General features: G+C 37.3%; 2 protein-coding genes and 2 long non-coding RNA genes across 4 annotated transcripts in view; 2 read left to right on the top strand and 2 right to left on the bottom strand.

The window, feature by feature from the left end:
- LOC139958476 (uncharacterized) overlaps positions 1-19,641 on the bottom strand; it is a 324,735-nt gene that overhangs the window by 203,536 nt on the left and 101,558 nt on the right. The gene's annotated exons all lie outside the window — the stretch shown is intronic.
- LOC139959133 (uncharacterized) lies at positions 53-7,367 on the top strand. The gene is made up of 5 exons (XM_071956730.1): positions 53-154; positions 2,850-3,119; positions 4,894-5,006; positions 5,489-5,702; positions 7,324-7,367. Exons 2-5 carry the CDS (start codon positions 2,888-2,890, stop codon positions 7,365-7,367), a joined length of 603 nt encoding a protein of 200 aa, XP_071812831.1. The 5' UTR covers positions 53-154; positions 2,850-2,887.
- Positions 7,697-19,641, top strand: part of LOC139958445 (integrin alpha-8-like) — a 38,853-nt gene continuing 26,908 nt past the window's right edge. The window contains exons 1-8 of the mRNA XM_071955528.1: positions 7,697-7,991; positions 15,041-15,162; positions 15,727-15,812; positions 16,622-16,748; positions 17,176-17,237; positions 17,746-17,791; positions 18,006-18,083; positions 18,776-18,867. Of these exons, the coding sequence (XP_071811629.1) occupies positions 7,810-7,991; positions 15,041-15,162; positions 15,727-15,812; positions 16,622-16,748; positions 17,176-17,237; positions 17,746-17,791; positions 18,006-18,083; positions 18,776-18,867 (795 nt within the window). The 5' untranslated portion in view covers positions 7,697-7,809. The remainder of the gene's footprint in view (positions 7,992-15,040; positions 15,163-15,726; positions 15,813-16,621; positions 16,749-17,175; positions 17,238-17,745; positions 17,792-18,005; positions 18,084-18,775; positions 18,868-19,641) is intronic.
- LOC139958473 (uncharacterized) lies at positions 9,924-14,523 on the bottom strand. Its single transcript, XR_011789801.1, has 4 exons — positions 14,205-14,523; positions 13,234-13,414; positions 12,411-12,537; positions 9,924-11,085 (listed from the first exon to the last, which is right to left on the bottom strand). It is a non-coding gene; the product is annotated as an uncharacterized lncRNA (long non-coding RNA).

Here is a 19,641-nt window from a genome sequence, read left to right as displayed (position 1 = left end):
AATTCCTTGTGATCCAGTAGCTTGCGATCCAAAGGATTTGGCAGAAGCAGTAGCTAACGTTTGCTTCAGTGGGCAATATCTACCGGAACTTGAAGGAAGGAGGTCTTTGGTGGAATCAATTTCCAGACGTTATGCACGGGTATTACATTGGCAGGTATGGAAAACTCATTGACAATGTTCCAGGAATTGTACCCACAGCATATAATACTTCCAATATGGTGAGCTTCTTCCTTTTGAAGACTTCTTCTATGTTGAGCTTATCATAAAATATGAGGACCCTGCTGTACATTACTTGGAAGCATGAATTTGTACCTTACCCCCCCCCCCCAAAAAAAAACAGATTTTCATTGCTCTTTTGGTTGTGATAATTGAAAAACTTTTTGACAAACTATAGGGAAACTCCATCATTGTAAAAGTCTGAAAAAAAGGTTATGTAACTATATTACTGTATGGATGAATGATATAAGGTCATCACAATATGTTGCCCCTCCCCCCTCCCCCTCCCCTCTCCCTCCCAAAAAGAAATGCTAGAAAGTTGGATAATGGTCGCCCATATGAGAAGTAGTATATATCGTGCTGCTTCCCCCCCCCCCCTCCTGGGAGCCGCAGTTGGGAACCCCATTTGGAAGCCACATTTGAAAGCCGTTTCGGGAGCCTTTGCCAACGTTTTCTGGGAGCCGTTTCGGAGCCTTTGTTTTTTTTTTTATCTTTTTGGGGAGTGTTATCGTTTCCCACAATTTTTTTTTTTTAAATTTAAGTGCTGCCTGCTGTCAGTCGAGTTTTGTGTTTCAGTTTGAAGAAATGTCCCTATAAACAGAAATGAAGTTCATATCAATTAATTTGGGAAGACTTTACTTTAATAGTCTAATACACAGACCATGCATTAGGTTTTCAGTCTCTCAGATGCAAAGCTATATAAATGCAATAGGAAAACATGTAACACTTTTTGCAGCCTCAAGTATTAAGATATGTTTACAATACGATAAAAATTTGTCAAGTTAAAATGAGTGTGCATGGAAAGGCACCCAAGGGTGTTCTGTCGTTCGTTTGAAGTAAAAAAATCATGTTTCGGTTGAGTTTATTATAATTTGTTAGAATTCTAACACTGGATTAAAGGGAGTGAAGACTTGGCACAAAGAAACGTCTAATGCCGGTAATCTGGCCTAGTTTCGAATGAGGTGTAACAGAAGTGTTAGAAACAACCATCGACCCCAGAAAATACACATTCAGCTTGCTACCGTCGGTAATTAGACACTAGTGCACAGTCAATACATACAGCGACGGTCAATACCCACCACACAGTGTTCATAGCATTGATGGCCATCTTAGCAGGGAGTTGTTATATGGGACTCCCTGATCTCAGGTCGAGATAAAAGATAACAAGGTTTCATGTTTCATTACTGTCTGCATTTTGTAGCGACAAGAAGAAAACTTCACTAGCAAGCAACAAATAGTTAAATATTTTCAGAGGGCGTCACACGGTTTGGAGCCAGTCTTCAATGCCTTTAATATAAACATTTAAGGCCTGCACTGCAGTGGATAACTTACATATGACAAATGCATCAACAATTTAGCCTTAAAGGAGGTTTCCAGAAAGTTAAGTTGGATATCTTGAAACGAGAATAGCTCAGTACCCTCGTACAAATATTTCCTTCTTTTGCATGCGTGCATTTGTGGTATGTGCTCAGAGAGCGTGTGGGGAATGTGCAAATTACGCTCTTTTGGAACGTTTACATGCATGCAATTACTGTTGCATGCATGCAAATGATAAAATTGCACGCTCTGGGCACGCATGCGGGGGGATAAAATTGCACGCTCCGGGTACGCATGCAGGGGGATAAAATTGCATGCTCTGGGCACGCATGCATGGGGATAAAATTGCACGCTCCAGGCACGCATGCAGGGGAATAAAATTGCATGCTCCTGGCACGCGTGCATAGAATTTACATCATGCGTGTGAGGAACATGCAAATTGCGCTCAATTGGAACGTTTTCACGCATGCATCTCAAAAACGCGTTCTGCTTGACAAACGTTTGCATGCATGCAAATTTGCACGCTGAATTTTCACGCATGCATTTTAAAAACGTGCTCTGCTTGACAAACTTTTGCATGCATGCATGCACGCATGATATCCATATGGTATAATTGTGCATTAAGTACTGGATGAAAAACAAAATTAATATAAAAACATGCTTGGAATATTTTCAATTCTCTCTGAATTATAAGTTTTTTTTCAATATTTACTTTGAAATTTAGAACAAAATAACTTCCCTGAAAGATTGAAATAGCTAGATAAAAAAGTGCATGGAATATTTTCAATTCTCTCTTATTTACTAAGGAACAATTAAATGGTAAAACAAAATACATGGTATTGCTACTATATAAGATTTATAAACAAGAGCCCAAGGGCACTATGATAAATGTTACCAAGTTTCATGTAGATCCAACAATGTTTAGTAATTTGACCTCAAATGACATGTATGTGTACATAAAGGTAACATTGGTACATATTCATCGTGTGTATATATATAAGGGTGTTAGCCACTGAAAATAAATGTTTGCTCTTGATCAGAGAACTCTGGGTTTGGTGTGATGACCAAACACAGAGCAAGACACATAAGTATGTAAACTCAACTGGATTGGATTAAAATAAATTATAATTATGAATAACAAACAATATACAGCTTATCTGGGCCCAGTCAAAGAATTAAATAAAATAACTTACAGTTGTGAGGTGCGCACCCAAATGTTAAAGTTAATACACTAAATTTAAAAGTCTGTTCTGGTGAGTTGGCCTGCTGGTGACATCAAGTATTGTTTTCTCTTCGCTTTCTTCGCTTTGATTCAGAACCAGTCATCACTCTTCAACCTGACCCTGTGTTGGAAATGAAGACTGGCGGTTCCTTGGACACCAGCTGTGAAGCAGACTATTCTGTGGGTATCGCATGGTTCAAGAAGGAATGGTATGGGGAGGTAGAGACAACCGTCAGAGGCAACATCTTGAGTTTTGTGAACCTGGAGGCAAAGGATCAAGGACTTTACTACTGTAGAGCTGAAGGAGGTATCGGTTTTGAGGATTCATCAGCAGAGAGCCAACCCATTGTTGTCTTATTGTCAGGTGAACTAAATTCAGTTTATTTTATGCCTTCAATTTGTTATACTCATACACCATATGACTATATATTGTCAGAAATACTTCCAAATAAAGTTATGGGGTGAATTATTTATAAAAGAGAAACATTTTTCTTACCTTCATGGTATCCAATCAATAAGATTGCAGATCAGGCCCACCTCAATTTTTGTTCAGATTGTAACCCCCCCCCCCCGAAAAAAAGAAGAATAAAACTGCACATAATGCTGTTTTATAAACATCAAAGATGATATATATAGCACCAGTTTGCTCTTTAAACACTCTAACTCAAGAACCCCGCCTGTTAGACTGGACAACAGCCAATAAATGTGCCCCCAACCCTTCCCACCCTAATACCAAGTCCTATAGATAATTGGGAAAATTTGGGAAAAGTGCAGAACTAACAGTTATCAGAGACATCTTTGGTCAATATGTCCTGTAAATGATTATTCAGAATCAGATGATTTGTTTACTACTCACCAAGCGTAGTCTCCCGTTCACTCTAATTGGTCAAAATGTTGAAGATAATGGACAAGAAGAAAAAAGCTAAAATATTACCAGACACCGGTAGTACAATATCTGAGTTATCCAAAAGGGTCTCACAACTCAGATTTCCCTTAATTTTTACAGCAGGTTTTTTTAGCACAACAATACTTGGTTGTGTTCTACATTTAGAACTAATTAAGAGACTTTGTATGTATTGTATGCCTCATTGGCTTATCAAAGCCGCAAGTTGACCGTAGTCAGTCTCTTAGATTCATATTTAACGTCCCTGATTATGAATTGCCAATTGTCAACAACTCTGTAACTGGACGACATACATTTATCTTGTCACCGGCATTAATCACTGAGCTAACACTCATTGTGTTACGAATTACAACCTTGTGTTACGACATTACAAACTAAACCTCTCAACTGTGAAATACTATAGCCTTATTAAATTAATACAGTTACTGATGAAGCTTCCGTGAAATGAAAACCGATCTGGCTTGGTCCAAGAACAAGCTAAACTAAAATTTGTACTCATTGCTTGTTTAAGAAACAACCTGTATGTTTTTTACCAAACTGGGCCGAATTGCACTGCAGTCTAAAATTGGCTCCAGAAAACACCCTTTTTTGTTTTGTGTTATAAGTCACAAACGATGAGTTGGAGAATTTCATAAAAATTATATGTGTGTGTAGGGTTTGTCCCCTATATAAAACTTCAGATATACTGTAGTGCACAGCACTGGCTATAGATGCCAAGCTTCAACTGCACAGTATACTATGAAAGCAATGCTTTTTATGCCCAAAAAATGCCATCATTATAAAATTCCCATCCTAAGATGCAGTATCGCTATGCAGTAACCATGGAGACAGAACCGAGGCAAATTATCAGATCACAAGAGCGTTCAAATCCTTGTTTTTTTTGGACTCGTCATATGATTAAATATGTTAGTGTTCTGATCCTTTGACGACTCATATGAGTCTTTAGCCAGTGATTTGATCCCACGCTCATCATCAGAATACAGTAATAAAATGATAATTAAAGGAATTTACACGACTCTTGGGTTTCTGGTTTCTTGATCCCTAAAAGAGACTGAAGATATTTGATGTCGAGACTTAATTGCTCTGATGACATAACCGACCATCCAGTAGCTTGATCTCCATGGTACTATATACATACCAGTATTATAGTTGTATTATGATCATCTCATTACATCATATATGTCATTACTTGTGTATAAACTAATCTCATCCCTTTTTGTTGTTCCTGAATTAGGCAGAGACACTTATCTTCTGGAGATGAGTTTTAATGGTTTGAATTACACCGATGACCTAACAGACCCCACCAGTTTTGCCTACATGAACATTAGCAGCATTATTGAGAGTTATGTGAGTGCAGCGACTATTATTCAGAAATTGCCACAAAAACACAAATTCATCTTGATATGCTATATCATCCACTATATGGGTGATTGCATCTTCAGTATAGCTGATAGGCTATATGCCAAGGCTCCGTAAATATATGACACTACACTGCTCCTAGATGTAGTTTAAGGTATGTCTGTGCACCGAAGAAAATATAATATAATGTCGAGGTATCGGCTAAAGAAATAACATATTATCATTCATCCTTCAGTAGTCCATGCTTAAATGTTGTCACTGTTAGTTGTATCTGGGCTTTGTTGATTTTGTTGTTGTTGTTGTTGTTTTTCTAAGAATAAATTAAAACTTTACTTGTCAAAAGTGTCCATAACGAAGAGGTATGTGTCAGGTCATTTTAAGAAACTGTTGTCTTAATTAAACAGACCTTTAATTACAACATACTTATCCGCATCATAGTCATAATTATCGTTTGGTCTCATCACTTGCAGTACGTGGAGAGGTTGAGTAATTTTTCTGAAATATCAAGTTTCGACGATGTTAGTGTTCAGAGACTGCGAAGTGGCAGCGTCGTTGCCGAAACACGAATCACGTTAAGTAGTAATAGCTCGAGGCAAACGGCAAAGGATTCTCTGATGAGGCAGCTTAGTCAGGGATTAAGTGGTTTAGAACCCGATTTGCAGACCCTAACAATTCAAAGAATATGTGAGTACTCAGATATACATATTGTAAATGCCTATCGAAAGGGTCATAGCACTGAAACTGCAAGCACTACTCACAGTTCACGAATGATGCGCTGAGGGCACAATGGTGTTTGTCTGATTCTGCTTTGATTATATACTTCATACCTTTTAGCACTCCTGTATATATCTTATATTTGTACTTACCCTTACCAAACATGAATGCATTCATTAAGGCTTCATTAAAGCTTCGAATGCTTATAAATGATGGTTATATTTGCCCCAAGAATGCCTTCGCTAAGGCTGCACCAGAGCCGAAAAATTTAAATTAGCTAAGGCTTCGATGGCTTAAATTTGCATATAAGTATTCACTTTGAAGCTTTAAACAGGCATTCGCTCTGCAGCCTTAATGCTAGCATAAATTTGTCCTGAAGCCTAAAATGAAGACTTCATTAAGGCTTCATTAAAGCTTCGAATGCTTATAAATGATGGCTTATATTTGCCCCAAGAATGCCTTCACTAAGGCTTCGCTAAGGCTTCGGTGTATGGCTGCATCAGATCTAGCCAAAGAAAGTGCACAGACTTTGATGGCTTCAATTTGCATATTTGTATTCATGCACTGTGAAGCCTTGAATTGATGAAATTGTTTTGAAGATTTATAGTGAAGGCATTTTAGTTTTCTACATGATTGACTCGACCGTACATAATAATCTTCCCACCCAACACCGTAGGGTCCAACCTTGCGATTAAATTGACTTAAAACAACCTTAAATTACCTTCTTTAGCTTAATTATATCATGAAGCAAATTAGTTGTATGCACCTCACATTATTTGGTTTGACAGCTATTTTGTATAGGTCCCTTCCAATGCTCCGGCCCCCTCCCAACCCCTAGCAATCGCTTGAATGACTTTACTAGGAATCTATCCGTCCCATGCATTCATGAATGCCTCTTCACCCCACACATGAAATGATGAAGAAACGATTTGTATTATTTCTCTAAGAAAAACACTTTAATTCAACAACATCTTAATCATCATTATTGAGAAACAATTGTGAATGAAATTTGAAAACCAAAGAGTTAATCAGTGTATGACATACATTACAGGAATTCCTACACTATAACATTGGCATGAAATCACAAACACAACAGTTGGAAAGAGCTAGCAGCTAGCTCACTGCAGTGTTTTATTAATATAGCCTTTTAGGGGAATGTGGGTCCATGTAGTCAGCTACTTGCTAGTAGTGTGAATGGGTTTAAGAATGCTTTGGACAAGTACTTTAAGCATTGTAATCGGGTATGACTTTTAGTGTCTTCGGTTTTTTCCCCTCCCTCCATAGGGTCCTTGATAGGGACTTGATTGTCCCTCCTGATCCTTTTTTCTACTAAACTAAACTAACACATTACTTACGGGCTACTGGATATAGTGCACAGCTATCACATTCTTGGCATAAACTTAGTGTAGGTCCTAAAATGCAGTCAAGACAAGACTGACAGTTTTGACATGAGAATCAAACATGTCTTCACCTGAATAAACAGAATTCTGTAATTTCTTTTCTACTTTAGGCTTACTTCTCACAAACCATTTTGTTCTATTCCTAACTTAGATATAATTGTCTTGTACGCATTTTTTTTGTATTTTTCCAGATGAAGGTTACATGCATCACGTATATTTTCAAAACGTCTATTGAATGTAGATCAATGACTGATTGTGTAATTGATTTTTTTATTTTTATTGGTTTGAATGTTGAATGATTATTTTGAATTGTTGTTTAATTTGTTTGATCGGCTTAATTGTATTTATTGATTGATATATTCATTATATAAACACTGTTTATCCAATTCAATAACCTTGTAGGCTTTCTGATGTTGTTTGGGTAACTTCGTAAGAAAAACAAATTTAAAATATACGTTTGTTTCTTTTCTTTGCGATGTATACCATGTGACCCTTTTTGCGTTCCATATTGCCAAATCGTGTTTAACCAAGCTCTTGCTTACAGACGAATCGGTCATTCATTCTTTGTGTAGTCGTTAAACAGGAACAACAAACTATCCGCTCTGAACTGAGACGCAGTAAACATTTATTTACAGCTCATTTTCTCAAAGGACCAATTTTACAACTAATCAAACAAAATGGCAAATGTGAAGAGTTGTATATTTTGCCTGACTTTGTTTGTATTTAATTTATTTACATTTTTAACTATCGTCTTCGGTTATAACCTGGATATTCACTCACCTATCACCGTTGATGCAACTTCACGTGATACGTACTTTGGATTTTCTGCCGACATTCATACAGAAGGCTCGGAAAATATGTAAGTAGAAAACTACATGAATACTTTATATTACGCCGAAGAACAGTGAACGACCAACTTGCTTTATCCCACGAAATTTATCCTCGGTATAGCTGTAAGGTAGCGCTACACCACTATCAGTTCATGCAGATGAGTCTTTATGTTCTGAAAATTAATTGGGGTGGAGTAGCAGGGTGTGGGGTGGGAGGATCATGGGAAGGGAAAGGCGATTTAGCACACGCCTGTTACTTGTTACTGTTACTTATTGTTTCACATTATGGTATGTATCTCTCTATTTTGGAAGACTGGGCAGTTTTTTAGGCTGATTGTGAAGTGGGTTTATTGTAAACTGTGCAATGAGCTCTACATAGTATAGTCAGTAGACCGATATGCTGTTACCTTGTCGAATCATAAGTTATAATTATGCGGTGATTAAAATGCAAATACGTAAACATATAATTCAACAAATCGACCTGTTTTGTAAATGACTATAACAAGTAACATATACCGTACTCGGCAAGCGTAAATATAACAATGCCGGTGTGACAGTACAGAGTGTCCCCCTGTACAAAGTGTCTCCGCGGACACTTTGTACCAGCATATTTAGTCCGGTCGGACATTATCTGCTGAAAATTGTGTCCCACCCTCACAGCAAATATAGTCCCACCGGACGAAATGTCCTGGTACAGAATGTCCGCAAATACTTCATAGCATATTTTGTCCCGCATAAAATTTAAGCATTTCGACATTCAAAAGGCAATTGAGTTCATTATATCAATAATTAGAGCAGATGCATACATCAGAGTTAAATGTTACAGGAAATAAATGAGACGTTGTGCGTTGCTGCAAAACAAAAAAATAGAACGGGGAAAAAAGAAGAAAAAGAAACAAGTCTTCCATCTGTAGAAAATGTTAATCATGTTATTGTTGTGATTGCTGCTATGTTATCCTCCGTATATGTTGCATGTTGTATTCGGCAACTACATTGCGTTCATAGTCATCTTTACAGAGGGAGAGATAGTATAAACCTAACTTCCTCCCCAACGGAGGGCGGGTACGGGATAGGGAATGCAACAGCTACAACAAAAAATGATAATTGCAGAGGTAAAATATTACGAACTTTAGGAGTCCAAACTTCATTGTTGCCATATTTCCCTAACACACAGTGGGTAAGTTTTGGCAAGTATGGTAACTGTACTTCATGGGTCTACGAGAGTTGCCTAGCCAATATGAAATTTCATCCGTGCGTAAAGCTCATTAGGACGGGAACCGAGGGTGTTTTCAAGTTACATCCTAAACGAAATCGGCAACGCTGTATACAAAACTCAGGCCCATGCACATAATTTTGAGTGCAAGGATAAGGGGGGGGGGAGTTGGGATGGTAAGTTATCGAATTTGTGTCCTGGGGAGGGGTCTTCTTAAGTCTGTGACCTATCTGTGATGAGTTTCAAAATATTTTTGTTTGCTAATAACAACCATGAAGTAGCTGGAAGATACTTCTCTGACCTTGAAAATGTCAACACTGCCCCAACCCTCTCCGTATGGGCTTGCCACCTATTTATTGACTTTCATTACTACTTTATTGTTTACTTTTTTACCCTTCCTTATTTTTGTCACTCAATCATCGAGTCAAGGTTTTCTCCCTCTCAACAGGGTAGAAGGCCATTCCCCCACCCCCTGCCCCCTAAGCCTGTTGTGATGGCCATGCGCGAAGCAAATCTTCATTTATATAGAAAATGGCATTCCAGGCAATTCCAGTGATAAAGGTTCGTTGTTTCTTATTATGAATGTTTCTTATTATGAATGTTTCTTATTGGACAAAAGTGGTTCAAATTAGAAAAGATATATTAGAACGATGTCCTCTTCAAAAGAGCTGCAAAACATACAGGAAACAAAACAAAGCCAAACAAGGGAAAGAATAAAGCAAATAGGACAGAGCAGGATGCAATATGCTAGATTTTTTGTCTTATCATGTTTCTCACACTTTAAATATGTCATTCTTATAGAGAAAAGTTTGTTCAAAGAAAGTTAATATAGTAAAAATCAAAACATGAAATTGGATGATAGTCATGCACAAACACAATATTCTGAATCTATATCAGACTGGGCAAAGAGTGAAAAAATGATTATACATGGGATCAGGGAGCCAGGAGCCGGGAGGGGGCACTGTCTGTACATACTATTTTTAAAATGGCATCCCATATCTTTTTATAGCACGGTTAACAATAAACAATCTCAATAAATAGTATTGATAACATACTAACACATCATATATATTTAAGTGATATGGCCGGTGTGTATCGGTTTATAGCATAACGAGTGGTGGTTGTGGAATGAGAAAATGTCCCTCTGATGTTTTGCCCACCCCCACTTCCTACCCCCTGCATGGGGAAATTTAACTGGAATGATGACTCTCCCTTTGTAGCTCTGATGCAACTAGAGATAATCCATGCTTTCTAGAGCATCCTTCAAGCAGGGAGGTATTGCTTGATTAGAATGATATACTACTGTCACTCTTCTTCAAACAATATGTACTTGAAACTCTCATAATCCACATGAAGAACATCCTCTTTAAAGTTTGGTAAAGACCTCAATAAAACCATGCAGAAGTTTCCCTATTAGAATTCCCCCTTGAACTGCTTTCCACAAACAGTAGGATTACCTATAAAATGCTTTAATGTGCAACTTGATACCGTCAAAAGTTAATCTTGATTGTAAATTACAAATAAAATAGCTGATTCTCATGTATCCAACGGGTTTTTCGTTAAGACTTACACAGAAATCCATAACAGCAAAAGTTACAACAGGAAGAAGAATTCGGTCGGTTATATGTTTTACTATGAGAACTTGTCTTGAACACAATTTCCAGAACCAAGAAACACGCCTTCATATTTGTTATTTAATGAAGTAATGAGGTGATAAAGAATTTCGAGCGTCACAACCCTTCAACTTGAACTGCAAATATATGGATTTCCACCGAACGACTGGCAGTGAAAAGTCAATGGCCTGTCTTGGCTTAAACGTATAGCAGCCGACGAAATTTTCTCTCATGATATGTTAGAGTGAAAGACTCCCTCCATTGGTGGTCAGAGATGAGATATCAGTACAACCAAATCTGTGCAAAATAAAAGTTGAAAGCAATATTATGAGTAGTGAATGCCACACTGTAAGTCATATATAAAATAAATTATCATCTTGAAAGGTTATGTGTAAGCTAAAGCTCCACTACAAAGATAACTAACATTCACCATATTGGTTAAGTGTAGACTGTATAGTGTACAACTGAACTATGCTTAGGCATTGAGTTAATTGGATGATCTTTTATTGTGACACCTACATGTTTATGGGATTACTGGCTCCATTTTTTTAATTGGAGAGTGCATGTCATAATTTTGGCGCTATATTGTACAGTTCACTACCAAACCTGAAAAGTTTTAACCACATGAGCCAATACAACATTTGTGACATATTAATTAAATTTAATATCAGAAATTTATCAAATTAGATTAAGCTAGGATACAACAGAAGTTTGATGCCTTTTGGTGCTCTATTGATGTATGTGTGCATGGTATGACTGTTTAATGCCGATCAAACATTAATTGTCCTGAATCAGGATCCATGGGGGGTCAAAACACCCTCTGTATGACCCAAATGCAAAAACAAATAATGCTAGCTAACCATTATTATGGTAAAATGTACTATTATACATCATTTTGCATCAAGAGACCTAAACATTGCCTTATTTTGCCAAAGAAAAAGGGGTCCCTCTCCCAGGTTTCAGGAAATATCCCCCCACCACACACACAAACACATTTAGCAATTTTCCACAACGGACCTAACAGAGAAATGGTACCAAAACTCAGTTGATACATTATCTCTCTTATCTTGTCGAAGTTCCTGTCAAAACAGCCAAGTAGTAATAAGTTCACACTTTCTAAACAGAAAAGTTCCCTGTGGTTACAATATCAAACTGTCCAATACCTTTTTGAAAAACAACACACAATAGGTGGTGTCTAGCTGTGGAATGTGGTCTTAATTATTTACTCATCATTTGTTTGAACAAATAAACTGTCTGCTGCAGTGAAACATGTCCAGCCAAAATCACTTTTTGGGGATGTAAATCAAATGACGACAATTGTCAGGCAATATGCTACTTAAGAACCAGAGGTGGAACCTTTGCAAGTAAATATAGGAACAAAAACTACTTACATAAACTTGTTAATGGGGACTTAACCTGCAAAGATTTACAGTACACTTTCTCGGTTCTCACCTACTTTCGTGACCTTTCTGTATGCTTAATACCTATTTGGAAATAGTTATACTCAAACACAGCATTCTGCCATGCACTACAAGTTATTTGCATGGTACAAATAACAGATATGATGCCATTCATATTGGAACTAACTACAGAAAATTATTCACTTTTTAAGACATGCTTACCTCATCATCACATCAGTAATGAAATAAGAAGTTGATGCTGCAGTCTTGTCAGGCACTGCCTTAGTCTCAGGCCACTTTGAATAGAAGTCAGACAGTGTTATCATGTACAGTCGCTTGGCAGCTGTCACTGGTAGAGGACCAATAAGAGCAACACCAAGAGTTAAGAAAGAAGACAGCATTTAGGTGCTAATTTAAAAAAAATTACAAGTTGCAGGCTTTGCCTTGACTGTTGTTCTATTCCATTGCTTCATTCTGTACACAGATCTAGATAAAAACAGTGGGATATCTGATCGAAACAGGGTGTTGGTGGATTTAGGCCAATTATTTTTACCTTGCAAACATGAAAATGTAACTTACACCATACTGTACCATATATTTACAATCGCTTCAACCACTAAACCAGAAAAATGATACGCCACTTTTTGCAACTTACAATTATATGCCTATATTGATGGTTGCTCTGCAGTTAGGCCAGAGTGTGGCTTAAAGGTTTGCTGTATAGGCCCTAAATATGCCAAATTTTCTCTATGGACAAAATTCTGTAAGTATGTTTATTTCCCTGGAGGAAATTTACCTCACTGGGACATTCAATCATCTCGTGTCATCATTTAGAATGTCTGAGCACAATTTGAAGGGTTATTACCCCCAGGAAAGTACTTTATGAAAACTTCTAGCAATTAAAGTGGCCAAAATTTAGGGCCAATACAGACTACCTTTAAACTTGTAAATGTTTAATTTGTCCAGAAAGAGTGACATTAACTAAACTAAACCTTCACTGCAGACTGCGGACATCCTGTGCAATTAAAACAGATTGAATATTTACCTGTTTCCATAATCCAGTTGCAGGAATGCTATGGAGACTTGTTCGTAGGTCTACATGACAATGACGCTTTGACATCCTGTTGAACATAACTTGTTACATCAATGTTGATAGTTTTCCAATAGAATCTAGACAATAGACAGTCTGTTGTCTATCTGTTGTCTATCTATACAAAGATGAACACCTTCAAAGAGATAAGAAAATTCATGATCAAGGAGATATCATGTTTTTTTGCCCCCCCCAAAAAAAAAAAAAAACAAACAAACACACATAAATATATGGGCTGCAGAATTGGTAGTTCTAGCTGAAGTGCCTTAAAATTGAATTACAACTCTATATCAGTGTTTGAAATGGAATATTCCCATTATTGTACATATTGCATGGCCACAATTGGGGTCTATAGATATTTAAGAAGTTTTCTTCTGCAGTGAGGTTTGGCATGTAGAGAATATGCCACACCTAAAAAAGTACTATCAGGCATTCAATATCTGTTCTTACCAACCAAAATTAATGAACGTGAATTTGTTATGTACAGTATTAGTGCCACTTTCCTCTAGAAGTAGGCTCGGCTATATGCTATAGTCCAAGAATTGCATTTTATAGTGTCCCATGCATGCAAACCAGACTAGCTCTCTAAGTTTTAGTGATCTGTTGTTATCTTTTATGATAGGCAGGGCGATAAAAGGTGGAAATTTATAATAATTGTCACAAAAATTTGTTAAGACAATTGGGTAAACAAAACGAAAAGAAATAGGCCCTAATAACTTTGCTCAAGCATACAACTGATTATAATGTTGCATAAGCAATTGCTTGACTTTTGCGAATGAGTTTTAACAACTAACCAAACGTGGTAAAAGAATATCATGATTTGTGCACTAATCAGTCCAAGAGGCCTGGTTTTTGTGGAATGGCCGTTCGCCATTTAACAACCAAAGGCATATTGTGCATCCTATACTGTAAGTTACAGACATTACCTTATAGATTTCACTAGCCAGTGTGAGCTGCCTCGATTTGGGCGAGTTGAAAAGCCCTAGATAGCAACACTTTCCTTCAATTTCGGTACGCAAGAGTTCCATTTTCAGCCAGTCTGAAAGACTGACTTTGTCTCCGTAAGATTCTTCTCTGTTTTATTCTTGTAAACCCACTTGGATAGCTCTCATCTCTTAGAATATCCGCAATTTGTCTCACGTTTTCTGCTAGCTTTTCCGTTTTTAGTTGTCGCACGACTTTACTGCTAAATATACGGAAGCCGAAATGAGACAATTTGCTAATAATACGGATACTGCCAGAGTCCATTACTAATTAAATTTTGCTACTCGAACGTACATGCTAAGGCGGACATTGTGTTCAGGGGGACACAATTTACAACAAAATATATGACCGTCAAATAATGTCCTCCTCCGTGTAACCATAGCATATACTGTCTGGGGAGACAGTCTGTACCAACTGGCCTTGTACAATAGGTCCGGGGAGACCGAACATACTGGTAAATCCAGTATAAACTGTCCTGTGGGACTGGGACAGTTTATACTGAATATGGAATATTTGCGACAGTTTGTACTGCTACACCGGCTCGGGACATGGTGAGTGACGTCACGTCGAAATCAGAACACAACATAGCCCTACATAATATATACATAACCTATCTTTCTAGTGTCAGTTTCCCAAATATCATGCCACCATTTAGTTAAAGACGGGAATCATCCACAAATCTCGCAATTAGTTTTGTAATATGTACGGTGTGGTGCCACTTTATCGAATAATAGCTTTAATGAAAAATAATTATTCCTATTTCTCTTATTGTTTGTAGGTTAATTATTGGAGCTCCTTTGCAAGATAATGGAATAAATGGAGTTTCCCAGTCTGGAGCGGTGTACAAATGTCCATTAAATCCACCGTATGTCAATGTGACATGTACCTACATTACCCTTGGTAAGTGTCACTGATTAAAAAGTAAAATATCATACATTTATTCAATGAATGAGGCCTATGTTAATTAATGTTGTTACGTCATTAGGCCCATTACTATCTGACCCCACCCACTTCTCCCACTTTTTGCAAATACATCCTGGCACTTTTCATGGCATGAGGATATCTCTTTAAACATTCAACAGCAGACGTACATACAGTGCAATGACATATATATACCCTTACCTCAATCCCTGCCCATCTTCCCCTCCTTTGGGACAGGGCTCGCCAGAAAAAGTTCAATGTGGGGGTGGAGATTGAGCAAACGACAAAGCTCTTAAATCTTCCCCTCCTTTGGGACAGGGCTCGCCCGGAAAAAAGGTTCAATATGAGGGAGGAGGAGATTGAGCAAACGACAAAGCTGACTTCAAATGATCCGACAAAATAGTTTCTCTATACTTTCCCTTACCAAAACAAAATTGAACAAATATCTCTTTCTCGCATAAAACCTGAGTGAACATTACATCCTATCTCGCATATTTAATTGATTGATTGATCAATAGTTCTATAACAAATATCTCTTTCCAGACAATTCCAAAGGAAGCGACAGCAATAAATCTCATCAGTGGTTGGGAGCCACGGTGAGAAGTGCCGGACTCAATGGTGTCGTCATGGTAACAAATTTTTGATATTTTATCCAGAGTAAAATCATAAACAAATATTGCAGTAAATGTTGCAGTAAGTCCGAAGAGTGCATGTGTTGTCTATACATTTGAAAATTTGTGGCCATATTAACATTTCTACCACTTTTTTGTTTACCAAATCGTCCATTTAAGTTAAATTTGTGATTCGTATAGAGAGTTTAACCTTATTTTATGATCACAAACGCTTAGACAACACTCAGTGGTTTGATAATAGACTATGGTAAACCTTTTGTGTGTAACGAATACATAAACAAGATATTTTATAAATGCCGTATATTATAGCCTAACGTTTTCAATAGTATACCAGTCGGTTAGAATCATATTTCCAAAAAAAAAAAATCTTAGATAGACGGGTAGTGTAAGTGTGACGTATCAAGGGTCAACCAGACAACCTACAAAATAAACCTACACACGGCCTAAACAAACACACGTAACATATAGGCTACATTGACATTAAAAATAAATAATGAGATTACTTCTTTTCTAGAGGAATTTACCCCTTTTTTGTGCAAATAATAGGCTAATTAAAGTTCTGTTAAAAAAGTCATCATCTACATATGCATGCTTGCAGTACATATACTGAGCTGCAGACGGGCTAATTCTCACCATGCATGCTGTCGTAATCAAACCCCGCTGTAAACAAGATTTGAAAACAGTATACGTTTAGGACAGAGTTGTATCGGCATAAACACGTACACGACAGCAGAGTGCACATGTGATAATTGTTTTTTATGTATTTTTATCCACCATTATATTTTATTTCTCCTGTTTGCACACAGAGTTGTGCCCCGTTCTACAAAGCAATACTACCCTCTTACATCGCAATTTGTGGAAAATGTTTCTTTTCGAGCGAAAATTTTGGAAAAAAGAAAAATACAATAGTATGTCCAGCGAAAACTACCGACAGTAAGCTATACAATAGAATTCTGTATTTTGTATTAGTTGAAGCTGACATTTTGGCTTGGAAATCGTATTGTAGATGAAATAATATTAACATAAATCCAAAAATTAACACAGCAATCAGAGAATGGTACAAACACCATGATTTTGTACTGAGGGGGGTGGGGGCTGAGACGTTATTATGTTGTTCTGAGAAGGGATCAGAAGAGAAGTTCCGAGAAGTGGTAAAATGGAGGGTGCTTACAGGCAAATTGTGCTATGTTTTGCCACTTTTGAAACAATATTGAACAATATTCATTCAAATGGTCTACCTTGCAAATGGTCTATCAAATTTACAAATCACCTCACTCTCCCCCCCCCGTTTTTATTAATAATAATAAACGATATAGATAATGGATGCTGCTTACTTTTCTTTCATAATTTTGATTTTCAGCGTATTCTCCTTTTAGCGTGGGAACCGGTTGTCAAGCTGGTATGGATGGCGATTTAACATCGGTATTTAAACTTTCAGTTCATCTACTTTTTCTCAGTTGCCAAGTGTAAACAGTGGAGCTTCCCTTGAAATCAAAATTTTTCATGTCCTAAAGCCGCTTTGCGCATGGGCAAAGAAAGTGCTTGTGAGATTATAAAGAAGATGAGCTTTATAAGTTCTTTATTAGAATATTGTTTATTATTTAGCGAAGGAATTATTACTAGAATGTGAAGTCACTAAAGACGTATTACCCCCCCCCCCCCCTTCAACCCTGCATCCGACTTTTACAAGTTATTTGCTCTCGTTTCAATTAACAGCCAATTACAGCTCCTGGTTTTTTTACACAGTTAAGCATTATTGCATTCATGGTATCTCAAAAACATCGATCCATTAACAGTATAAAAGGAACAAAAATCCTGATGAGATATTTAAAACATATAAGACTGTTTTATTCACTCCCGATGTACTTCGATAACACCTCGTTATCAAATTAAACGAATGCATTTCAACATATTTTCCTTCTCTATATAGGAGGGTAAATTTATTCTCGGAACACCGGGATCATATGGACATCAAGGTAAGCAAGCAAAGTGTCATGCAACAGCAAACATGCACAATTTTACGAGATAATTAATAGCATGAACGCCCTAACACCCACCACCCCTTCATTCTTTCTAAGCCTCCACGGGTATAGGAACCCAACATATGGGTTCTCATTTTACCCCTCCCCCTTATCCCAGGCTACAATGTGGCGGCAGAAAGAGAAACAAAAATGTGTTTCATTCTTACAGGAAATATCTTTGTTCAAACCCAGTCTAAAACTATAAACGCAACAGAACGAGAGGGGGATTTTGACGGCAGTTTACAAGGTAAGATGAAGGTTATACGATTTTTCATCTTCAATTATTTAAATTACATTGACATGGCTCATGGCTGTATCTAAGTACTAGGTTGATAATCAGACGACAAGTACTACCTGGTCATGTCGAGACTTTTCTGTTTATGGCGCATTATTCACATATGTATCTGGTTTTTGAAACTGGTTTCTGTGATGTATTTACATTTGTTCATGTCTTTAGTGTTGATTATTGGACGAATTGATGTTAACCATCAGTCGAACCTTTTGGAAATTGATGAAGCTTGGGAAGGGATTTCCGGATGTATGAGCCAATTTCTATCGAAATTCCTTTCCAAACTGACAAGAGGTATAACAGTACTGAAAGTAAATGTTATAGGGGAACTTTACAATCTGTCAAAGTAAGAGAAAATTGTCGATGTAATTAGAAATAAATCTGTTATTATAGTGATACCGTTCCTGCACGTTTATAACCAACAATATTTTACGTTTTCTTCTTTCGTTTAAGATCATGTGAAGTGTACGTTTTGTCAATAGATTCGTGATATTGAATGTCATAGTCACGTGATTTAAGTCCCCATGCAAGGCTGCTGGGTTTAGAGAATATCAGTAATTGATTCAAATCAGTTTGGATTTTCGTATTTTTCAATATCTATAACTGCCTTAAAATAATTCATTATTATGTTACTTTTATTCTTCGTGTAGGATATGCAGTGGGTTATGGTCGTTTCACGGGTCCGGGTCACGGCCTAAGTTACGTCACCGGTAGTCCGAGAGCTGCTTCTCTTTTCGGCATGGTAATATAACTAATATTATAAATAAGTTATATACTACCATCCGTTAGGATACTATAGCAACATAGCCTCTAACCTTTAAATTGTGTATTATGCACAAGTACAATACATATAATCACTGGTTATAATGAATAAGTGTATCAGTATTGGGACTGAACAGATCAGAGTAAATTTCTTCATCATTGTAGTTTGAGAAGAAGTCTTGTTATTCTGCTTCTGTCTCTGTATTATTCTTTTACCATTACCTATTATTAAGCATTAAGTATATAACATTTTAACAGACTATAATCTTTAGTCCGTATACTATGAATGGATACACGTGACTACGTAGTTTGCTAATACCCGACAAAAGCAAAGGGAATAATTGCATCCAGGGGAGGTGTGGAGTGGGAATAAAACCCCTCCACTCTCCTACTTCCTGTCCAGGCAAGTCGGTAGCGAATCAAAAGAAAAAAGCAAAACGGAACAAGTCCAATACACCCCATTCGAGATGACGAACACAGCTAAGTCCAATAAACCCTTAATACCATCGGTCCACAAAGTGTTAAGCCCACGACTCAGCTGCTTCCTTTATGAAAAACCCCTAGGCTCAATGCGTGCACCCCTCAAAAATCGATGCTCAGAAAGCATGAAAGAGTCGTTGGACTGGAATTCAGCAAGCTTCATAAAGGAAATACATTTTTCACGACCCTCACAATTTGTGGAAGGTTGTTTTCACCATCCATGACAACGAAAACCGCAATGACGATGGCATTGCTTATATAACGACGACGATGA

The sequence above is a fragment of the Apostichopus japonicus genome, chromosome 18, assembly GCF_037975245.1.
Source record: "Apostichopus japonicus isolate 1M-3 chromosome 18, ASM3797524v1, whole genome shotgun sequence".
NCBI classification, from domain to species: domain Eukaryota; kingdom Metazoa; phylum Echinodermata; class Holothuroidea; order Aspidochirotida; family Stichopodidae; genus Apostichopus; species Apostichopus japonicus.
This window is presented reverse-complemented; position numbering and strand designations above follow the sequence as displayed.